Source organism: Schistocerca serialis, chromosome 6 (genome assembly GCF_023864345.2).
Source record: "Schistocerca serialis cubense isolate TAMUIC-IGC-003099 chromosome 6, iqSchSeri2.2, whole genome shotgun sequence".
Taxonomy (NCBI): Eukaryota; Metazoa; Arthropoda; class Insecta; order Orthoptera; family Acrididae; genus Schistocerca; species Schistocerca serialis.
Window position 1 is genome coordinate 218,198,778 of NC_064643.1, and position 25,289 is coordinate 218,224,066.

The window sequence follows — 25,289 nt, forward strand, 5'->3', positions numbered from 1 at the left end:
GGTCATACCTGCTGAATATCCTCTTCGCTTTCGACCAGTGTCACAGTGGCTTCGGCGGGCGTAGCCGAACGAGTTTGCTCTGTCATAGTGTCACGATTCAGGAAAACCTAGTCAGCACTAACCATACAATCAAGACACACTCGTCGTAGCACGTATCAAACGTAAACAACTGTACATTGCCGACACCATAAAAATACTTTCGCCAAAGATTATCTTCATCAAAAACAAACACTATCTGACATATTATATAGAAACACTGCCGGTCACTGTCAGTGAACAAGTGACATAACACATGTGTCTCTGCTGTTATACTATATATAAAAGGTACATACCGCTGTGAACTGTGTGAACTGCAAGTACTTAGCTTGGTACCAAATGATATAGTTTTTCCCGCAAAATTGCGTATGTAGTGCGAGAAGAACAATTAAATGCCTCTGCGTATGCCATAATTCGTCTAATCTTGTCTTCACAGCCAATAAGGCAGCATTACGAAGGTGGATGAATGATTTCTTCAGATTCTTCACTTAACACTAGTTCTCAAAACGATTTAAGTCGGTTTTCGCAGAAGAACTGTAGTCTATCTTAAAGTACCCCTCCCCAATTCGGGAGTCTCAAATGTTTCGGCCTTATGTGATGGTCCCCTCTCGGGTTTGACCTCCATCTTTCTAAATTATTCCGAAGAGCGAGCCACTTGGGGAAGGGCGCCTTACATGGTGCATTGTATCCGTCGTGCAATTAGACCTTTAGCCGTCTTTCTCGTCGTTGCAATGGTGTCCCGCACGTTTTCGATCTCTTGGGCGATTACCACGCTGCACTCTGCAGTGTTTCTTTTAACTGCGACGACGACCTTGGCCATTTTTGCACCTAAGATCCAGCACGGTAGCCAGTCCGTTGTGGTGGGGCCGCCATGTACCCTCTTGGTTGTAGCCCCCTGACAACACAGGGATCGCTCTACTGATGCCTGCGCCGTTAACTCCCCATGTATGCCAAGGAGTAGATGCCCATCGCCCTGGGGCATCGGGACTCCCGGCAATGGCCATCGTGCCAGGTGGCCTTTGCTGTGGCTGGGTGGCGCCCGTGGGGAGGGCCCTTGGTCGGAGTAGGTGGCATCAGGGCGGATGACCCGCAATGAAGTGTGGTACATCATCTCTCGCTGGCGGCCAGCCGTCAGCAGTCTCTAAGCGTTCCAAAGCTCACTTTAAGGCTAATGTGTATGACCCCAAATCGTTCCCCTCCCTGGCCACACCATGGGAGGAACGAAAGGCTGTGAATGAGAGCGAAAGATACTCGCCCCGGTATCTCGTCTGTACCAGAGCTGACGGGGACTCGTTTGTGTCTGTGAAGCCTCAGTTCTTTGTCGAACATTTAGAGGACAAGTTCGGGGAGGTGGAGGGCTTGTCCAAGATGCGGTCTGGATCGGTGTTGATAAAAACGGCATCCTCTGCCCAGTCACGAGCCTTGCTGGCTTGTACGAAGTTGGGGGATGTGTCTGTTACTATCACCCCACATAACAGCTTAAATATGGTCCAGGGAATTATTTTTCACCGCGATCTCCTTTTACAGTCCGATGACGAGCTGCGCGCCAACTTGGAGCGCCGAGGTGTCCATTTCGTCCGGCGCGTCCACCGGGCTCCGAGGGATCGTCAAGTTGCCACAGGTGCCTTCATCTTGGCCTTCGAGGGTGACACGTTACCTGAGAAGGTCAAGGTGATGGTGTACCGTTGTGATGTCAAGCCGTATACCCCTCCCCCAATGCGGTGCTTCAAGTGTTGGAAGTTCGGCCACATGTCTTCACGCTGTGCTTCCGACCTCGTCTGTCGCGATTGCGGTCGACCTTCCCATCCTGATCATCCCTGTGCGCCGCCTCCAATCTGTGTGAACTGTGGTGCGCACCATCCGCCTTGCTCACCAGACTGTCCGATTCTGCAGAAGGAGCGGAAGATCATGGAAATCAAGACTCTCGACCGCCTGACGTACACTGAGGCGAAGCGGAAATATGATCGGCTTCATCCAGTGCGCATGACAGCTTCTTATGCCGCAACTGTCACTCCTACAATTCCATCCACTCCAGTCAGCTCTCAGAGTCGAAGTCCCACACCTGCCCCCTTGATGGTGGGGGGCACTAAACCTCCTGTTGCTCCTGCTCCATCTACTTCAGGAGCAACACCCCCCCCAACCATCGGGGACATCAGTCCCCCCCTTCCCAGCCGGAGAAGCGTAAAACTTCTTCGGCTACTCCCGTACGGAAGGGGTCCCTTGGGGACCTCCCTTCGCACGTTCCGACCGGTTCCAAAGCCGACAGCCACAAGTGGCTCAAACAACCGCCAGTCCCTGGTCGTCGGGACACACGGTCATCGTCTGTCCCTGAGACTGACCCAGTGACGCCCTCCCAGCCTGAACCACCCAAGGCGCAGTGCGAGAAGCAGAAGAAGAAGAAACTCCCCAAGGCTACCGACATTGCGGTGGCACCCATTCCACCGCTTCCTACAAGCTCTGCGTCTGAGGATGAGGTGGAGATTCTGGCGTCCACTGAGGACATGGATCTCGCCAGTCCCTCGGATGCAATAGATAGCTGTTGTCCAGGTGGTGACTCAGTAGCAGCAGGGGCCCCGGAGGCGTAATCTGCCTCCCCAATCCCTTCACGCCTTTCCCATCCATGGCTAATATCATCCTCCAGTGGAACTGCACCAGTTTCTTCCACCATCTAGCTGAGCTCCGCCAACTTATCAGCCGTCATCCTTTCCTTTGCATTGCTCTGCAGGAAACTTGGTTTCCAGCAATGCGAACCCCCGCCCTCCATGGCTATCGGGGTTATTTTAAGAACCGGGCAGCTTATGAAAGGGTGTCTGGTGGCGTTTGCATATATGTCCTTAACTCTCTTCACAGCGAGTTTGTACCTCTACAAACAGCTTTAGAGGCTGTCGCTGTTCGGGTGTGGACGCCACAGGCTATTACCGTCTGCAGTATTTACCTTCCACCTGATGGTGCTGTCGCGCAGCATGTCCTGGCTGCGCTGATAGCCCAACTGCCGCCACCTTTTTTGCTGCTGGGCGATTTCAATGCCCACAACCCTCTATGGGGTGGGACTGTCTCCGATGACCGCGGTCGGGCCGTGGAGCATGTGTTGGCTCAGCTCGACCTTAGCCTCTTGAACACTGGTGCTCCCACGCATTTCAGTGTGGCCCATGGCTCGTTCTCGGCCATCGATCTCTCTATTTGCAGCCCTGGACTTGTCCCATCCCTCCACTGGAGAGTGCATCCTGACCTGTGTGGTAGTGACCATTTTCCCATCTATTTGTCACTGCCCCAGTGTCATTCTTCTGGGCGCTTGCCCCGCTGGGCTCTCCACAGGGCTGACTGGCCGGCTTTTACTTCCGCTGCAACCATTGAGTCTCCCTCACAGGGTGACATTGATGAGGTGGTGCGTGTTTTAACCACGTCCATCATTTCAGCGGCCGAGGCTGCCATCCCCCGTTCTTCTGGCCACCCTCGGAGGAGGGCTGTACCCTGGTGGTCGCCGGAGGTTGCTGAGGCTATTCGCGACCGTCGGCGGGCTCTCCAGCGTCATAGGCGGCACCCGTCTCTTGAGACCCTCATCACCTTTAATAGGCTCCGTGCCTTCGCCCGTCGTCTTATTGCACGGCGTAAGCAGGAGTGCTGGGAGAGGTATGTCTCATCCTTGGGCTCCCATGTCTCCCCCTCGCTCGTGTGGTCCCGGATCCGGCGGATTTACGGATACCAGACCCCTATGGGTGTCCCTGGGCTCTCCTTGGACGGCGCTGTCTGCACGGACGCTGCCGCCATTGCTGAACGGCTTGCCGCGCACTTTGCTCAGAGCTCTGCGACTGCATCCTATCCCCCCGCCTTTCGCTCTCTAAAGGAGCGAGCCGAGCGGACGCCGTTCTCATTCCACACGCGTTGTTCTGAAACATACAATGCTCCTTTCAGCGAGAGGGAATTCCTCGCTGCCCTCGCCGATTGCCCTGATACAGCACCAGGCCCAGACTGCATCCACGCGCAGATGCTGAAGCATCTCTCCAGGGACTGCCAGAGACACATTCTCTCGATATTTAATCGCATTTGCAGCAAAGGCGTGTTCCCGTCGCAATGGCGAGAGGGTGTTATTGTCCCCATCTTGAAGCCCGGTGCGGACCCACTGGCGGTGGACAGCTATCGTCCCATTACCCTCACCAACGTTTTGTGCAAATTGCTCGAACGTATGGTGGGGCGGCGTTTGTGTTGGGTCCTTGAGTCGCGCGGTCTCCTCACTCCATCCCAGGGTGGCTTCCGTCGGGGCCGGTCTGCCACGGACAATTTGGTGCGGCTGGAATCTGCAGTCCGTACGGCCTTTGTCCGACGTCAGCATCTCGTTGCTGTATTTTTCGATCTGCGGAAGGCGTATGACACCACATGGCGGCATCACATCCTCGCCACGTTGCATGAGTGGGGTCTTCGTGGTCGGCTCCCGGCTTTTCTTCAAACCTTTTTATTGCGCCGCTCTTTCCGGGTGCAAGTCGGTGCCACCTCTAGTTCATCTTATATACAGGAAAATGGGGTCCCGCAGGGCTCAGTGTTGAGCGTCTCCTTATTTCTAGTGGCCATTAATGGTCTGGCTGCAGCAGTGGGGTCGTCGGTGTCTCCTTCTTTGTATGCCGACGACTTCTGCATCTCATTTAGCTCCACGACTACGGGAGTCGCCGACCGCAGGCTGCAAGTCGCCGTTCGCAAGGCAGCATCATGGGCTCTGACTCATGGTTTTCAGTTCTCTGCAGCCAAGACTCGAGTTATGCACTTCTGCAGGCGTCGGACGGTCCACCCTCATCCTGAACTTTACCTCGGCGGCCACCTGCTTGAAGTGGTGGACACTTGCCGCTTCTTGGGACTCGTGTTTGATGCCCGGCTCACATGGGTTCCTCATGTTACTCAGCTGAAGCAAAAATGCTGGCGGCACCTCAACGCCCTCCGCTGCCTTAGCCACACGTCTTGGGGTGCAGATCGCTGCACGCTGCTGCGATTGTACAGAGCCCTTGTGCAGTCCCGGCTTGATTATGGGTGCCTGGCCTATGGGTCTGCATCACCCTCAGTGTTGAAGTTGTTAGACCCCATACACCACTGTGGGGTACGGCTTGCAACTGGCGCTTTTCGCACCAGCCCCGTGGATAGTCTACTGGTGGAGGCCGGGGTTCCCCCGCTGCGGATTCGCCGCCATCGACTGCTCGCCGACTAAGCTGTCCACGTGCATTGCTCGCCAGACCATCCCAATCGTCACCTGCTTTTCCCTGCCATGGTCCTCCATCTGCCCGAACGGCGACCTAGGTCTGGGCTTTCCGTAGCTGTCCGTGTCCAGTCCCTGCTGTCAGAACTGGGGTCATTCCCTCTTCTGCCTCCCTTCCGGGTCCGTACACCTACGCCTCCCTGGTGTTTGTCCCGGCCGTCCGTCCGTCTGGATTTGGCACAGGGACCTAAGGACTCGGTTCCGCCTGTGGCCCTCTGTCGCCGTTTTCTTGCGCTCCTCGAATCATTTCCGGGCTGTGAGCCTGTCTACACTGATGGTTCCCTGGTTGATGGTCGCACTGCCTACGCTTTTGCTCACGCTGCCCATGTTGAGCAACGCTCCTTGCCGGCTGGCTGCAGTATTTTTACTGCAGAGCTGGTGGCCATCTTGCGCGCTCTTGAGCATATGCGTTTCTGCTCAGGTAGATCCATCGTCATCTGCAGTGACTCCCTGAGCAGCCTTCAGGCCATCGACCACTGCTATCCCTCTTCTCCTCTGGTGTCCTCTATTCAGGAGTCTGTTTCCGCCATTGCTCGTTCTGGACGTTCGGTGGTCTTGGTTTGGACGCCAGGTCATGTTGGCATCCCGGGGAACGAACGTGTTGACAGGCTGGCCAAAGGGGCGCTCGACGCCCCAGCTTTGGAGATCGGCCTCACGGCTCCCGATCAGCAGCTGGTGTTGCGCCGTAAGGTGCTTGGGATGTGGTCTGCTGAGTGGCGAGGCTTGACAATGCCTAATAAACTGCGGGCTGTCAAGGAGACGACCGATGTGTGGCACTCCTCCCTGCGGTCTTCTCGCAGGGACTCTGTTATCCTGTGTCGGCTCCGCATCGGCCATACGTACCTGACGCACGGCCATCTTTTGCGTCAGGAGGATCCCCCCTGTGTCGGTGTGGGTCCCGGCTGACGGTCGCCCACATTTTATTGGAGTGTCCCCGACTGCGCACCCTTCGGCAGTCTTTTAATTTCCCGGGCACCTTGCCTTTGATTTTATGCGACGATGCCTCCATGGCTGACAATGTTTTACATTTCATCCGTGCTAGTCCTTTTTATGGATCCATTTAGGGGGGTCCTGCACTTTTCCGTTTCTGTGTCTTTTGTCCTCGCGTCTCTCCATATTTGTTGCTGTTTTGGTGTCTCATCGGATGGTTGACTCTTTCCCTTTTTTGTTGTCGTGGTCAGTCAACCAGTCTCCGGCCATCTTCTTTTCTTCTATTTCTTTCTGTCTGGTGTTCGTCTGTACTCTTCTTTTCTGTAGTGTTCGTTGCCTAATTTGTGTTCTTTAGCACCAGGGGGGGGGGCAGTCTCCTTCCCCTTGGGGTTTTATCTGCTCTGCGACTTTGTCTCGCTTGTTTTTGGAATGGGGAACTGATGACCTCAGCTGTTTAGTCCCCCTTAAACATCCCAACAACCACCACCACCCCAATTCGGGTTTTTCAACACTTCCGTGATGCTGTAACGTGAGTCAAACAAATCTATGACATTTCGTGACGCCCATCGTTCTACACGTTCAGTGTCCCCCCCGTTAGTCCTATCTTATACAAGTGCCTTATACTCAAGCAATATTCTAAGATGAAACGCACAAGTGAATAGTAATCAGTCTCCTTTGTAGACTAACTAAATTTTCTCAGTATCGTTCCAACGAATCAATGTCTGCAACCTACCTCACTGACGACTGAGCCTCTGTAAACATTCCGGATCATATCAGTACAAAATGTTGCATCTAGGTATTAAATGAGTGTTTTGCATTTTCATGTTCCGTTTACTATGGGTTTATTTATTGATTGTCATTTCTTGTTTATAGTTCATGTTGCTATTTGAGTTTACATATTGTCACTTCGTCATTTGGGTACAGTGAGTGGAGCTGTGAACAGTAGAAAATGGAGTGCCAAGTGAAGAAATCTGAGCTTCTTAGACATACCGGTATTCTTCTGTTTGAGTACAATAGAGGGCTGACAGCAGCGGAGGCAGCCAAAAACATTTGTACCGTGTATGGGGATAATGCCATTGGACAGAGCACAGCAAGAAAACGTTTTCTCGTTATAAGGAGGATCGCATTGACATTAGGGACTCTCCACCTTCAGGAAGACGTTTGGTGTTTGATGAAGATCGTATAAACGTGTGGCTGCCGCGCCAAGAAATGCGTAAACTGTAGTTACAGCCAGCACAAGCCATAGTTCGCATCATGTAGGATGACGGCTCTATTTTCAGGCGTTCTGATCATCCCTACCGCTAACTGTCAATAAGGTTCATTCTCTCTCCGAGCGGCTAACCGCGAGTTACAAACCAGACGCCGAGAATCTTTCTCTCGCATGTTGCGCCAATGCACTTTCACTCACAGAGCGACCGAATTATTCATTTGGATGTCGACGTTACTTTCTTGATCCAGTATAGCTGTAATGTGCATCTGTAAACGTTTTAGAATGATTTCCAAGTGACTGTATCAGGTGACAGCAATAAACGTGAAGTTCCTAACAAGCAACTTTAATTATATTGTGTGCCTATGGAGTATCGTCTTAGTTGTGCGACTGGATTCGTGATTTCCTGTCAGGAAGGTCACATGGAAAATCATCGAGTAAAACAAAGTGATATCTGGCGTTTGCGAGGAAGTGTTGTAGGCCTTCTGCAGTTCCTGATCTAATAAACGATTTAGGAGTCAATCTGGGCAGCCCTCCTAGATTCTTTGCAGTTGGTGCTGTGATTTATCAACTTATAAAGTCACCAGGAGATTAAAACAAATTACAAAACGATTTAGACAAGAAATCTGCAGGGTGAGAAAAGTAGCAATTGACTGCAAATAATGAAAAGTCTGAAGTCATCCACATCAGTACTAAAAGGAATCCTCAAAATTTCGGTTTACAGGGTAAAGCACATGTATCTAAAGACTGTAAATTCAACTATATACTTAGGAATTATAATTATAAATAACTTAAACTGCAACGATCACATGGATAATATTATGCGGAAAGCAAACCAAAGACTGCGATTCATTGATAGAACACTTAGAAAATGGAACAGGGCTACTAAAGAGACCACTTACACCATGCTTTCCCGCTCTCTTCTGCGGTACTGCTGTCCGGTGTGGGATCCACGGCAGATAGGACTGATCGAAAAACTTCGAAGAAGGCAACTCGTTTTGTACTACTGCCAGATGTAGCGGAAAGACTGTCACAGAAATGATACGCGAATTGAGTTGGCAGTCATCAAAATAAAGGCGTTTTTCGTAGTGGCAGGATCTTTACATGAAAATTCAGCCGGTAACTTTCTCCTCAGTGTGTGAAAATACATTGTTGACGCCCACCTACATAGGGAGGAATGATCACCATAATAAAATAAGAGAAATTAGAGCTCACACGGAAAAATTAAAGTGTTTGTGTTGCCCGCGCACTGTTCAATAGTGGAATGGTAGAGAAATAGTTTGAAGGTGAACCTTCTGCCAGGCACTTAATTGTGCATTGCAGAGTAATCATGTAGCTGTAGATGCTTCACAAGCAGTCCAGGAGTTTTATGACCCGCATTTCTAACTTTTTCAAATGTAAATCTGAAAGTAAGACTTCTATTTGACATTTTGAAGACTCAAGAACGAACTGCAGAAGCACGTTCCAGCAAGAGAATTGTACAGAGAATAGTAAACAAAAGTGTCAGAGACCTCAGAAGAACCTAAGGGCTGGCCGGTGTGGCCGTGCGGTTCTGGGCGCTCCAGTCTGGAACCGCGTGACCGCTACGGTCGCAGGTTCGAATCCTGCCTCGAGCATGGATGTGTGTGATGTCCTTAGGTTAGTTAGGTTTAAGTAGTATTAAGTTCTAGGAGACTGATGACCCAGATGTTAAGTCCCATAGTGCTCAGAGCCATTTGAACCATTTTTTTGAACCTAAGGAAAATTTATTTTCATGTCGCGTAGAAAGCATCGAAATCGCAAGAGAGCTGTGACACAAGTAGATGGTTTTGATGAAGATATTTTAGAGCCCTCCGAATTTGAAATGTTTATAACAAGGGAATACGTGTCGTCATAAAAACTAGTTATAATTATGCCTGAGCAAATTGGCTTCAAAGACAGCGCTTCGTCAATCCAAAGAATTTTAAAAGGCATTGGCTTCAAATATGTTAAGAAGAGAGTTTTTAATTGAAGGAAGTGACATAGAAACAGCACAAGCCACATCCCTTATAAAGGTGCATGATACAAGAGGAGGAGATAGTTCTACACTGTATTTACCTTGATGAAACGTGGGTGAATCAGAATCATTCCTTGAGTATCTGCTGGAAAATGAGCGATGGTACTGGCGGTTTTAAAGTTCCCATAAGAAAAGGTTCTTGGATGCTTATTCTGCATGCTGGGTGTTCCTCTGAGTTCGTCCTGAGAGTAAAATTGTATTAACATGTAAGAAAAGCAGTAGTGACTGCCATTCGGAAATGAACAGTCACTTTCAGGAAGTGGTCCACGGCACAACTCTTGCTACATTGTGTTTCAAAGTGGATCATTGTAATCACCATGCCAGTTATCATTCAGCCATTACAGAGAAAAGACCAAGTACAAGCATCAGGAAAGGGGATATTTTGCACTGGCTGAAAAATAAAAATATTCTGGACAATATAAGTCATACTAGAGGTGAACTCCTGCAGCTTGTTAATTTATAAAAGTCATGCGACCGAATGTACAAATTCGATTTTCTTGCATGTCACTGTGGTCACAAAGTTTTGCATTTACCCACATGTCACTGTCAGTATAATCCGACACAATTATTTTGCGCACAGTTACAAGCTATGTGGAAAAAAAAATTCAACATGACAGACACTGAATGCTTGTGCACGAAGCAATAGCTAGCATCCCCTTTCAGCATGGGCACACTGTGTGTATCATTGTGAAACGTTTCAAAAATAAGACTTTGACAGGGAGGTGAAGATGGATAGAAACTTTGATCCTATCATCCTAAATTTTCAATCAAACGGTTCAGACATGAATTCAGATAGCAGATGGTATTACGATGTACACTTTGAAACAAAGTAAAGTAATAATGTTTCTTCATTTTAAAGACTCATGGTTTAAAATTCTTTGTCAACGTATCAATTGCATACATTGTACATGAGAACTTCCAAACTTTTATTGATCTGGAATATGTAGTCTATGAAGTATTCAGACCATAACGTTCAACACATTGACCAAGGAGAAGTTAAGCTTCTCCAAGCATGTTGTATGCTCTAATTACTCACGAGAATGTGGTCAGGCAATTTGTCAAAAACTCCAATATTTACACAAGTAGCCACTGTCATTTTCAAGACGCGAATTGGAAAATGCCTTAAAATGAAAGGGAAGGACGTCTATCGAGATATCGTTGGTTTTCGACGTTACCGATAAGCATTGCGTCGAGTTATTCACACAAGATCGTTAATTGTTTGCTTGTTCAATGGATCATTAATGCATTCACCCACTGTAATGTTGAACGAATTAGTTTAAACTCATAATGCCTGTTGACATCGAAAAATATTATCACTTACTGACAATTTTTACGATAATCTTTTGCACTAGTATCTGCTGCCAGTAATTCTTTTTATGCATAGTGTTTTACATTGAGCTGCAGTGAAACATACCCACATACACGCGTTATATACATTTAAAAAGTTATGTGGAGCAGAAGCAGTTGTCAAATATGGCGATTTCGGTTAGAGTTTGAAGTTTATGTTGTCATGTTTTACATTTTTACTGATAGTCCAAATCGCAGTAAATGGCAATTATTGCCACCATTTTCGATGATCTTGTCGTTAGACAATCGTCATCACACAGACAACTGTTGTGTAGCAGTGGACACAACCTCAAGACGTGAAGTAAGACTTCTCTTATGTAGACGACTGATAGAAATCGGTTTTAAAATGTATTACACTACAGGCCATTAAAATTACTACACCACAAAGTTGACGTGCTACAGACGCTAAATTTAACCGACAGGAAGGAGATGCTGTGATATACAAATGATTAGCGTTTCAGAGCATTCACACAAGGTTGGCAACGGTGGCGACATCTACAAAGTGCTGACATGAGGGAAGTTTCCAACAGATTTCTCATACACAAACAGCAGTTGACCGGCGTTGCCTGGTGAAACGTTGTTGTGATGCCTCGTGTAAGGAGGAGAAATGCGTACCATCACGTTTCCGACTTTGATAAAGGTCGAATTGTAGCCTATCGCTATTGCGGTTTATCGTATCGCGACAATGCTGCTCGCGTTGATCGAAATCCAATGACTGTTGGCAGAATATGGAATCGGTGGGTTCAGGAGGGTAATGCGGAACGCCGTGCTGGATCCCAACGGCCTCGTATTACTAGCAGTCGAGAAGACAGGCATCTTGTCCGCATGGCTGTAACAAATCGTGCAGCCACGTCTCGATCCCTGAGTCAACAGATGGGGCCGTTTACAAGACAACAACCATCTGCACGAACAGTTCGACGACGTTTGCAGCAGCATGATCTGTCAGCTTGGAGACCATGGCTGTGGTTACCCTTGACGCTGCATCACAGACAGGAGCGCCTGCGATGGTGTATTCAACGATGAACCTGGCTGCACGAATGGCAAAATGTCATTTTTTCGGATGAATCCAGGTTCTGTTTACAGCATCATGATGGTCTCATCCGTGTTTGGCGACATCGCGGTGAACACACATTGGAAGCGTGTATTCGTCATCGCCATACTGGCGTATCACCTGGCGTGATGGTATGGGGTGCCATTGGTTACACGTCTCAGTCATCTCTTGTTCGCATTGACGGCACTTTGAACAGTGGATGTTACATTTCAGATGTGTTACGACCCGTGACTCTACCCTTCATTTGATCCCTGTGAAACCCTGGATACAGAAAATGTTCGACTGCTGCCCTGGCCAGCACATTCTCCAGATCTCTCACCAATTGAAAGCGTCTGGTCAATGGTGGCCCAGTAACTGCTCGTCACAATATACCAGTCACTACTCTTGATGAACTGGGGTATCGTGTTGAAGCTGTATGGGCAGCTGTACCTGTACACGCCATCCAAACTCTGTTTGACTCAATGCCCAGGCGTATCAAGGCCGTGATTATGGCCAGAGGTGGTTGTTCTGGATACTGATTTCTCAGGATCTATGCACCCAAATTGCGTGAAAATGTAATCACATGTCAGTTCTAGTATAATATATTTGTCCAATGAATACCTGTTTATCATCTGCATTTCGTCTTGGTGTAGCAATTTTAATGGCTAGTAGTGTATTTCCTCCTTGTATTATACATTCACGTATAATATGTTGTAAAGAACTCAAATGAACCTGATAGTTGTCCGCAGCAACACAGTTCAGCAACAAGGACTTTGTTTGCCCATTCTCTGCGGCCATTCATTTGGAGACCTTATCCTTTCCACGCTTCCTTATCACTCTGCCTCTATGTGCGGAAGCGTCGTCCTACTTGAAGCAACTGTAACCGTGCTTAGCATGTGCTGGCGCACCCACAGATTTTCGGTCAGGACAATTTTTGGCAACAGTGCAATGCGCATGGGCGCGCCCATGGCACATCAGAGTCCAGTGCGAGCTGAACAATAGAATGGTGTAGCCGCTTCTCCGTGAGTCTGATTCTGATTGCCGTAGGCCATGTGTGAAAAGCTTAATATGAGCTGCTCACAAATTGTATGAGATTATTTAGACAGCATCGTCCATTCGTCCATCTCATTTCATGGCGACCGCTTAGTACATGGCACCCTATGGGTTGGAAGACAGTTATCGATTTCGTCTACTCACATGTCCATCGTTCTTTCTGTGGTTACACGAATGGACCATGTGCTCGGTCACTGAGGAGTGTACACCCTCCAGGAATGGAGTTTGAACACATCTATTCTGCAACACGTTACTGAGGTCACACATTCATGAGAACACAGATTTTCGTTATTGGAAAACATTGTTTATTGACTGTGTATTCCTTTCCCATGAATAAATATACCATTGTGTCGACATGCTCTTTGTCAGTTACTGACAACGTCTTACACCCTGAGCACAGTGTATGGATGTGGCAATAAAACTTACCCACTGCATCACTAACTTCCTCTCTGCGGGACCATCACCTTGATGAAGTGCTGTCTGTGTGGGTGGAGGAGCTTTTGTATCCACGAGAAGCTGAGGGCTATGCCAAAGGTAGAGGACCTACTGCTGGAAAGGCCTTAGTTGATGGATCTGACTAATAGTGTCCCACAATGTCCTGTCTTCCTTATCCACTCCTAGTCCTTACTCAATTCCCTTCCCCAACCCAAGATGTGATGCAATCTGTGCCAAGGCGTGCTTGGGACATGGGAAGATGTGTCACAAACGGAGCCTCAGGATACCAGGCAACCTCCCTGAGTAAGTAACCTTACATCGTGTGGGGTTTCAGTGGTGTGGACCATGTAGATCACAAAATCTCGTGGGACTAAGATGGACAAAACTGACGTAAATAATTTAAAACAAACTGAGGGGCAAACTGAGACCTCAGACACCCAAACATTGGGGTCAGTTCCGATGGAATGCACTCTCACTACTGAATCAGGGTCTAGGCCTGAGCAAGAAGTGGGAACTGTGACTGACATGTTGGACCAGATCAAGATTAAAGCCTTGTCTGGGGCCCACAGGAGGATACTTCTCAGGGAACAGAAAGAAAGGAATGAAAAGAGTGGTTTCCCAAACAAAAGTGGAGGGAAATAAAAGGGCTTGAGCCCAAGACCCCCAACAAAAAACTGTCTCAGGTTTGAAGGGAATACACAGACCCCCTCAACATCAAAGACAGGTAACAAGAGGATAAGGGAGAAATCTAAGACTCCCTCCTTTCAGGATAAGTGAGTCCAGGAAAAGCCGAGGCAAGAAATAGGGAAACAGAACTATAGTACTGCAGTCTCGATTTTTAGGATGGCAGTTACCCAAGAAGGCTATCCACTGGTAAGCATCACCTTGCAGCAGGAGGAGCTCATGCAGATGGCCCTCTTTGAAATGATTTTGGGGGGAGGGGACGCTGGTCCAGGACCCAAATCCAGGAAGGTCTATTTGGATCATGGTGCCCTCAACTTTGTCTGTGAGGGGATGAATAGAGTGGAATGGCTCAAGGACAAGGTGCCCATGATATCCCTGTGGATGGATGCGAAGCTTCTGGTCAAAGTGGCAGCTGAGCTTCTTAAGACTGCAAGGGTATCATTATAGGCACCAAAGATCCTTAAGGATGTCTCTCCAAAGACTCTGTTTGAGAAAATAGGGGTCCAGAAGCCAAAAGTCTCAACAGAGTATTGGAGAGTAATCAACCAGATGGCTGTACCGGAATGATGAACCCTGGTGGTGGAGGTCAGAGAGAAGTCTCTGAAGGCGATGTGAGAGCAAGACCTGAAATTGTTTTTAGGGTTATCGCAAGTCGCCGTCAGGGTAATCAAAGACCTCAAAAGCAATTATGGCAGAGAGATGGAGACTTGAAGTGATGCAGATTATTACGCAGCGCAGTAAAGGGGCCACTGCTGCCCTGAGCCATCGCCTGGGGAGACAGGAAGTGGAAGTGGCCCTGATACAAGAACCCTACTTATATAAAGGGGGTGTCTCAGGCCTTGGTGGTACTGGAAGTAAGTTGATTTATGCTAGAAATCTAATAAACTTCAGAACATGCATTTATGTGAGAAATGGAATTTCTTTCATGCCAATGATGAATTTCTGTTCCAAGGACCTGGTGACCATAAGGATGCAGCAATGTGAAGAAGGTATCATGAGGGGAATTGTTTTGGCGTCAGCACACCATCCTTATCAAGACATCTCTCCTCCTCCTTTGAAAGTGAGCAGACTGACGGAAAATTGCCATCGGCAAGGCGACATACTGTTGGTTGGATGCGATGCCAGTGCCCACAGACTAGTGTGGGGCAGCAAGAACACCAACAGTAGAAGTGAGTACCTTCAGGAATTTCTCTTGTCTAACAACCTGGAGGTCCGGAATAGGGATGACGAATTTGCATTCAGGAATAGCATGATGATGGGCAGCTATGTCAAACAATGGCATGTGGCGTTCGAGCCATCCTCATCTAACCACATTCAAGGTTGAAATGGGAATCAGACAGACCACGGCCTACCAGAATACCAGGAAAACAGACTGGGAGACATATAGGAAGGACCTTGACTTAAGCTTATCGGAAATTAAAACCTCGATAAGAAATCCAGTGGAGTTTGAGGAAGTATCAGAGGCTGTAGCCTCTTCCATAGTGACCTCACACCAGGACCAATGCTCAACCAACAAGAAGTGCACAAGTAGGAGTGTGCCTTGGTGGAACAACAACTTGGAAACACAAAGAAGACATGTAGGAAGACTGTTTATCCTTGCGAGACATAAAGAACAACGGGCAAAATATCGTGAGGCCCTTGTCAACTACAACATTGCAATTAGACAAGCAAAGGACACATCCTGGAAGCATTCTGTGAGGAAGTGGGTGGCACAGCTACTCATACCAGACTTCACAAAATCCTCACTACAGTACCAACCAATCCTGGAGGTACATTAAGGAAGGGGATGGGAAATATACAAAGACAGCACATGAGATGCTGGATTTGCTGCTCAAAACTCTCTTTCCTCAATATGCTCTGGTGGATAACACAGACCAGAATGCGATCCCTGAGAGACAACAGTTCTCAGGCATTCGAAGAGAGGACTGGGAATCAGCCAAGGAGTGTCTCGACTTCAGTAAAATCCAATGGGCAGTGGGAACATTCCAACCGTTCAAGTTACCTGGCCCAGATGGATTCTTTCCAGCTCTACTGCAACAAGCAGGAGAGAATTTTATAAGAGTACTATGCAGGTTATTCAGAGTTACCTTAGAAGCAGGAATAATTCCCAATGCCTTTCTTCCAAAACCAGGGAGAATTGGTCATACCAAGGTCAAGGTTATGAGATCAATCAATCTGCCCTCCTCCATTTTTCAAAAATTGTAAAAACTGGTTAATGTAAATGTTTGGGAGACGAGGATAACTAGGCCTCCTCTAAATTCAAACTAACATGCATATCAACCAGGAAAAATCATGTGAGACAGCTCTCCACCAACTCGTTGGGAAGGTGGAGAGAGCACTTCACTTTCAGAAAATAGCCCTCTGCATCTTCCTATACATCGAGGGGGCTTTTAGTAACACAACCTTCGATTCCATGGTTAGGGCAGCAGAGGTGCATGACCTAGGGACCACTATATGTAGGTAGACTAGAGCCATGCTTAGTGGAAGGAAGGTAGAGGCATCAATGATGAATGAAAAGATGTTAATTAACACCACTAGAGGTTGTCCACAAGGAGGAGTTTTGTCCCTTTTATTGTGGAATCTAGTGGTGAATGAACACATTGAGGAACTAAATTCCAGACAATGATTTTGCCAAGGATATGCAGATTACCTCGTCATAGTAATATGTGGCAAATTTACTGACACAGTCATGAATATGGCACAAGATGCGCTGCACATTGTACAAGATTAGTGCTGCAAACAGGTCTACGGATTAATCCTAGAAAGATTGTTGTTGCACCATTCACAAAGAAGCATATCCATCACTCAAATTGGAATCTAAAGCTTTTCAATGAAACCCTATCTGTGAAGGGGATAGTGAAATACCTAGGGGTAACCTTAGATGAGAAACTAACATGGACACCTCACATTAAGAGAGGAACTCTAGTGAGTACCAGAAGAGCTTGTGGCAAAAACTGAGGCCTCAGCCCTAGAGGTACACACTGGGTTTATACACCATGGTTGTTAGACCTAGGATCACCTACAGGGCTGTAGTATGGTGGAAGAAGGTAGAACAGCGGGTTGCAGCTAAGGAGCTTGCTAAGGTACAGAGACTGCTTAGTCATAACAATCGAAATTAGCAACACACCAACTGCTGGGATGGAAACCATGCTGGACATGCCTCTATTACACCGAAGGGTCAAGATGGAGGCAGCAGCTGGTGCATACATGCTCAAAACTGGTAAAAACTGGGTCTCATTGGAATATCCAGAATCACACACTAAAACAGAGAGTGAGGTAAATATAGGAATGGTTGGGGAAATGCTGGCCGACTACATAATAACTCCCAATTGCTTCAACAAGCCTTACAATATAATAATTGGAAGCAGGGAGCAGTGGGAGAAAACAGTTCAACATTGTACAGGGGACATTGTCTGGTTCACTGATGGGTCGAAATCAGACCAAGGCGCTGGGACTGGAGTGTATGGGGTTCAGCCAAAACTGGAGGGTATCATCTCTCTACGAAAACTGGCCTCAGTATTCCAAGCCATAATCACCACAATCAGGGCACGTGTGGAGGAGAATGTGCGTAGGTGCTACAAGAACTGTAGCGTCTACATCCATTCAGACAGCCAGGCAGTCCTGAAATCATTGACAGCTCCTGCAACAAAATCTAAGATTGTTGCACAATGTCAAAGGTTTCTGGTGGAGCTAGGGGGAAGCAACAGGTTAAGCCTTGTGTGGGTGCCTGGACGCTCAGGGATCAGTGGCAATGAACTAGCCGATATATTGGCCAGGATGGTGGCAAAGATTCCATTCAGTGGATCGGGAACCATCCTGACAATCACCAAGGCTATGATCAAACTAGATCTACAGAACTGGCTTAGAAGAAATCATGTAGAATACTGGACCAAGGTCTATAAACAAAAACGTAGCAAGCTAACGATGCCAAAGCCATGTTTTAAAAGAAGCTCTGTAATCCTGGGCTTGAACAGGAAAGAGATTAAACCCATGGTTGGACTGATGACCGGTCATGGGAATTGCAAAAAACACCTACATACAATGGGTATAATGGAAGAAGAGTCTGAATGTAGGATCTGTGACGAGAGTGAAGAAATTGTGTCTACCAAAGATCTGGTAAAGAGACTCCTTGCACTATTTAAGGGTATTGGTTGGCTTTACTAGATATACAGGGAGCGATACCACACACTAAACTCGGTTTCAATGTGGGCAGTGGCGGTTTAGACCAAAGCTGTTTTAGCTCCCCTGCTAAAATCAAATCAAATCAAACCACTAACTTGTAAATGGCGATCCTCCTCGTTCGCACCCCACTAGTGACCCTGACATGATCAGTGTGCTAAACACATAGCGACAAACACTCATCGGCTTGTCTGATGCGAAACCTTTCATGGAATTACGCTAACATCCTTTTGTGGCTTAGACACATTTGGCTGCAGTGCCATATAAAATCATCTCTTCATGGGAGAACCGGTTGAGGGTGTCAGATACCTTGTAAACAAGTTCTCAATATTCACAAGCTCTCAGTATTCCCGAAAGCCACGGTGAGAGGCTGCAAGATTGCCGAGCTGCTACCTCTTCCAGCTGCAAATAACTTGATAGTCAAAACGTATGGCATACACCAATGAAATCAGAATCTCAGATTACGTTGCACAATCACATGGACTTTCGCTTTGGTTGGCATCAATGAGCCAATCCTGGGTGAGGATTTCCTTGGACACTACAAGCTGCTTGCTGATATCACAGACGCCCAGCCGACAGACGCAGTCGCAAGTTTGAAGTCAGCAGGACAGCAGTGGGAGGCAACTTTCTTCAGTCAAGTGACCTGGACGGTATGCCGACATCGTCAACAAATTTCCAGAGCTCCCTCACCCTCCTGGTGCTCCGAGGGGTGTGAAACATTCAGTGGTCCACCATATCATAACTATGCCTCTTCCTCCCACTTCATGCATCCACACTGACTCGTGCCCAACATGGTTGCTGTAGCGAAGGCTGATTTCGTGGCTATGTAGCGACAAGGTACTGTCCGATCACTCAGCAGGCCTTGGTCATCAGCCTTGCACTTAGTCCCCAAAAAAACCTATCAAGGCGCTCATGTGGTGACTATCGTGCCTTGGATTCACGAGCACTATCAGACCGACATCTGGTACCGCACTTTCAAAATTTTAGCCACGCCTTGGTGGGCTCAATAATACACAGCAAAATCGATTGCACACAGGCGTTCATGCAAATTCCAGTGGCTCCAGAAGACATTTAAAAAAAGGCAATACCATTTGGGCTCTTCAAGAGCATGTACATGACGTTTGACCTTTTGAATGCTGCCCAGACCTAGCAGCGTTTACTGGACAGCGTCTTGCAAGGTTCAGCATGTTGTTTCGGGTATGTTGGCGACATCTTGATCTTGGTTCAAATGGTTCAAATGGCTCTGAGCACTATGGGACTTAACTTCTGAGGTCATCAGTCCCCTAGAACTTAGAACTACTTAAACGTAATTAACATAAGCACATCACAAACATCCATGCCCGAGGCAGGGTTCGAACCTGCGACCGTAGCGGTCGCGTGGCTCCAGACTGTAGCGCCTAGAACCGCTCGGCTACTACGGCCGGCATCTTGATCTTCTCGACATCACCGATGGTCCACTGCCACAACCTAGCAACTGTCTTTCAGCGTCTGAATGAGACACCCATAATTATTAATGCCCTGAGGTGCATATTTGGTGCCACGGAAATACAGTTTCTTGGTCACTTAATCCATTGGCTTACGCAACCGGTTCATAGCCGGCCACAGGTTTTAAATCCATTATTACATCACCGACTGTGAGATGGGCCGAGCAGCTTTAGCTTCTTCTTTGTGTTTCTTATTTTCTGTCAATAGATGGCACGACATATTATATACTTTTGGAAAGCTGAGAAATCGCTATATTTAGTGATGTATAACATACTCGATTTCTTTAGATATGTTGCAAGTTATAAACAATCGTTTTCAGGTTTTTTCACCAGCTGTGTAGTGGCAAGCAATGTCATACTATGTAGTAGTAGTAGCAGAAGGTTTATTCATCGGTACATCTCTTTTTACAGGGATATAGGACATGTCAAAGTATTTATAAGTTTAGACCAATTCAAAATAAGCTAATTCGTATACACATATATTTACAGACTTCTAGTTAGACACAATCATTAGATTTACTCCTGGTATACTTTTTTTTTACAAATAACTTATTAAATAATGTAATGCCACACCGTTCACTCATATCTCACTATCAGTCACTACACACACTATCCACACATTGTTTCATAACACTTAATTCACTACATACACACACACACACACACACACACACACACACACACACACACACACACACACACACACGCTGATGATCTTCGGGCCATTCTCTGTACTGCAACTGCAAAACTGAATCAGCATCCCTCCATAATGAGTGAGATGTTGAGGACAGAAAGAGGAAAAGGTGTTCTACATCTACATCCATACTCCGCAAGCCACGTGACGGTGTGTGGCGGAGAGTACTTTTAGTACCTCTATCGGTTCTCCCTTCTATTCCAGTCTCGTAATGTTTATTAAAAGAAAGATTGTCGGTATGGCCCTGTGTGGGCTCTAATCTCTCCGATTTTATCCTCATTGTCTCTTCGCGAAATATACGTAGGAGGGAGCAATATACTGCTTGACTCCTCAGTGAAGGTATGTTCTCGAAACTTCAACAAAAGCCCGTACCGAGCTACTAAGCGTCTCTCTTGCAGAGTCCTCCACTGGAGTTTATCTATCATCTCTGTAATGCTTTCGCGATTACTAAATGATCCTGTAACGAAGCACGCTGCTCTCCGTTGGATCTTCTCTATCTCTTCTGTCAACCCTATCTGGTATGGATCCCACACCGGTGAGCAGTATTCAAGCAGTGGGCGAACAAGTGTACTGTAACCTACTTCCTTGTTTTCGGATTGCATTTCCTTAGGATTGTTCCAATGAATCTCAGCCTGGTATCTGCTTTATCGACGATTAATTTTATATGGTCATTCAATTTTAAATCACTCCTAATGCCTACTCCCAGATAATTTATGGAATTAACTGCTTCCAGTTGTTGACCTGCTATATTGTAGCTAAATGATAAAGGATCTTTCTTTCTATGTATTCGCAGCACATTACACTTGTCTACATTCAGATTCAATTGCCATTCCCTGCACCATGCGTCAATTCACTGCAGATCCTCCTGCATTTCAGTACAATTTTCCATTGTTACAACATCTCGATATACTACACCATCATCCACAAAAAGCCTCAGTGAACTTCCGATGTTATCCACAAGGTCATTTATGTATATTGTGAATAGCAACGGTCCTACGACACTCCCCTGTGGCACACCTGAAATCACTCTTACTTCGGAAGACTTCTCTCCATTGAGAATGACATGTCGCGTTCTGTTATCTAGGAACTCTTCAATCCAACCACATAGTTGGTCTGATAGTCCATATGCTGTTACTTTGTTCATTAAACGACTGTGGGAACTGTATCAAACGCCTTGCGGAACTCAAGAAACACGGCATCTACCTGGGAACCCGTGTCTATGGCCCTCTGAGTCTCGTGGATGAATAGCGCGAGCTGGGTTTCACAGGATCGTCTTTTTCGAAACCCATGCTGATTCCTACAGAGTAGATTTCTAGTCTCCAGAAAAGTCATTATACTGGAACATAATATGTGTTCCAAAATTCTACAACTGATCGACGTTGGAGATATAGGTCTATAGTTCTGTACATCTGTTCGACGTCCCTTCTTGAAAACGGGGATGACCTGTGCCCTTTTCCAATCCTTCGGAACGCTACGCTCTTCTAGAGACCTACGGTACACCGCTGCAAGAAGGGAGGCAAGTTCCTTCGCGTACTCTGTGTAAAATCGAACTGGTATCCCATCAGGTCCAGCGGCCTTTCCTCTTTTGAGCTATTTCATTTGTTTTTCTATCCCTCTGTCATCTATATCGATATCTACAATTTTGTCATCTGTGCGACAATCTAGAGAACGAACTACAGTGCAGTCTTCCTCTGTGAAACAGCTTTGGAAAAAGACATTTAGTATTTCGGCCTTTAGTCTGTCATCCTCTGTTTCAGTACCATTTTGGTCACAGAGTGTCTCGACATTTTGTTTTGATCCACCTACAGCTTTGACATAAGACCAAAATTTCTTAAGATTTTCTGCCAAGTCAGTACATAGAACTTTACTTTCGAATTCATTGAACGCCTCTCCCATAGCCCTCCTCACACTACATTTCGCTTCGTGTAATTTTTGTTTGTCTGCAAGGTTTTGGCTGTTTATGTTTGCTGTGAAGTTCCCTTTGCTTCCGCAGCAGTTTTCTAACTCGGTTGTTGTACCACGGTGGCTCTTTTCCATCTCTTACGATCTTGCTTGGCACATACTCATCTAATGCATATTGTACGATGGTTTCGAACTTTGTCCACTGATCCTTAACGTTATCTGTACTTGAGACAAAACTTTTGCATTGAGCCGTCAAGTACTCAGAAATCTGCTTTTTGTCACTTTTGCTAAACAGAAAAATCTTCCTACCTTTTCTTAATATTTCTATTTACAGCTGAAATCATTGATGCAGTAACCGCTTTATGATCGCTGATTCTCTGTTCTGCGTTAACTATTTCAAATTGTTCGGGTCTGTTTGTCACCTGAAGGTCTAATATGTTATCGCCACGAGTCGGTTCTCTGTTTAACTGCTCAAGGCGGTTTTCAGATAATCCACTTAAAAAAATTTTTACTGGATTCTTTGTCCCTGCCACCCATTATAAACGTTTGAGTCTTCCAGTCTGTATCTGGCAAATTAAAATCTCCACCCAGAACTATAACATGGTCGGGAAATCTACTCGAAATATATTCCAAATTTTTCTTCAGGTGCTCTGCCACAGCAGCTGCTGAGCTAGGGGGCCTATAAAGACATCCAATTACCATGTTTGAGCCTGCTTTAACCGTGACCTTCACCCAAATTATTTCACATTTCAGATCTCCGTCAATTTCCTTCGATACGATTTCACTTTTTATCGCTATAAACACGCCTTCCCCTTCACTGTCCAGCCTGTCTCTGCGGTATACATTCCAATCTGAGTTTAGAATTTCATTACTGTTTACATCTGGTTTCAGCCAACTTTCTGTCCCTGGTACTATGTGGGCATTGTGACCGTTTACTAATGAGAGCAGTTCTGGGACATTTCTATAGACGCTCCTGCAGTTTTCTATTACCACATTAATATTGTCGCTCCCTGTTGCGTTTTGCCTACTACTACCTTACCGCGTCTCAGGAGGCGTCTTGTTGGGCCTAGGGAGCGAATTCTCTAACCTAAAAACCCACATGTGCACTCCACACGTACTCCGCTACCCTTGTAGCCGCTTCTTGCGTCTAGTGCACGCCTGATCTATTCCAGGGGACCCTACATTTCTCCACCCGATAGCGGAGGTCGAGAAATTTGCACCACAGATCTCCGCAGAATCGTCTGATACTCTGGTATAAGCCTTCCACTCCGCTCCAAACCAGAGTACCGCGATCGATTCTGGGAACAATACAACAAATAGTTAGTTCAGATTCCACCCCACGAGCGAGGCTTTCTGCCTTCACCAGCTCCGCCAACCGCCTGTATGAACTGTGGATGACCTCTGAACCCAGACTGCAGGAGTCATTGGTGCCGACATGAGCGACAATTTGCAGTCGGGTGCATCCAGTGCTCTCTATCGCCGCCGGCAGGGCCTCCTCCACATCTCGGATTATACCCCCTGGCAAGCAGGCAGAGTGAACACTGGTCTTCTTCCCCGACCTTTCCGCTATTTCCCTAACGGGCTCCATCACCCGCCTAACATTGGAGCTCCCAATCACTAATAGACCTCTCCTCCCATGTGCCTGCTCGAACTTTGCTGAAGGAGCGGCCACATGTCCACTCACAGGCAGAGCGGACGATTCCTCCGCCTCGAGCGATGCGAACGCCGTTGAACCCGCCACTCCCTTGGGGAGAGGGTGTCCCAACCGCGCCCGGTACCTGCGAAGATGTCTCAACAGCAGGGCCTGTGGATGAAGCTTGTAACACCTGGGGTGTACCATGCGACGCACCAGATTCCCACTGCCGCTGCACTCCGAGGCAACAGCCTGAAGATGGCTGATCGCGGTCATCAACACGTTCAGCTGTTCGTGCACAGTGGCCAGCTCATCCTGCGTCCATACACAACAGTCACACATCCTATCCATCCTAAGGTATCAACAATTTACTGTAGAGAGTTAATCAACTTTTAACTAGACTGCTAATTCACTAAAGGCGGCTGATAGCTGACTAAACTGTGGTTGCTAGACACTTCTTGTTGGAAACAATGAAGCACTACCTGTTTCTCGACTGTATTCAAAACAAACAGGAAATCTATGGAACACTATTACTAGTACTCGAAAATTAAAGCTTCCTAAATGCAAAAATACTCGGGCACAGAAGTGACAAGTCAGAAAAACACAGTTAATACTTAAATTAACGTAGCTCGCTGTACAGCAGATGTGAAGCAGACGCAACACGGGATTAGCCGAGCGGTCCAGGGCGCTGCAGTCATGGACTGTGCAGCTGGTCCCGGCGGAGGTTCGAGTCTTCCCTCAGGCGCGGGTGTGTGTTTGTCCTTAGGATAATTTAGGTTAAGTAGTGCGTAAGCTTAGGGACTGATGACCTTAGCAGTTAAGTCCCTTAAGATTTAACTCACATTTTTGTGAGCAGACGCCAGTTACGACGACACTTACACTACTGTCACTATGGCTAACTAAAGGGACTCTCTCTGACTGTATTCAACACAAACACGATATCTATGGAACACTATTACTAGTACTCGAAAATTAAAGCTTCCTAAAAGCAAAAAAAAAAAAAAAATACAGAAAAAGAAATGACAAGTGAGCAAAACACAGTTGATACTTAAATTTACGTAGCTCGCTGTAAAACAGATGTGAGGCAGACGGCACTTACAACGATACTGACACTACTGGCACTACGGCTATTAGTACTGAGCTAGGCATAGATTGAAGGTAAGAATTTATAGAAAGGAAAAAAAAGAAGGAAAAAAAAATAAAGTAAAGGTGTTATGTGGAATGTTGGATGTTTTATAATCATAATTACGATTATTTATTTGTATAACATTTTTTATCAAACCCCTACTCTGTTTTATGTAAGTAATCCTTCAATGTATAAAATGTATTACATAACAGGTACTATTTAACTGCCTTTTTAAATAACTGTATTTTTGCAATTTCTTCAATCTCTTTGGATAA

At 46.7% G+C, this 25,289-nt stretch overlaps 2 protein-coding genes across 2 annotated transcripts in view; both read right to left on the minus strand.

Moving 5' to 3' along the window:
* The window catches only part of LOC126483748 (E3 ubiquitin-protein ligase PPP1R11), an 81,978-nt gene extending 81,749 nt beyond the window's left edge, over window positions 1-229 (minus strand). Inside the window, exon 1 of the mRNA XM_050106890.1 lies at window positions 9-229. Within this exon, the coding sequence (XP_049962847.1) occupies window positions 9-86 (78 nt within the window). The 5' untranslated portion in view covers window positions 87-229. The remainder of the gene's footprint in view (window positions 1-8) is intronic.
* LOC126483742 (pre-mRNA-splicing factor syf1 homolog) overlaps window positions 1-25,289 on the minus strand; it is a 553,324-nt gene that overhangs the window by 438,766 nt on the left and 89,269 nt on the right. The window lies entirely within an intron of this gene.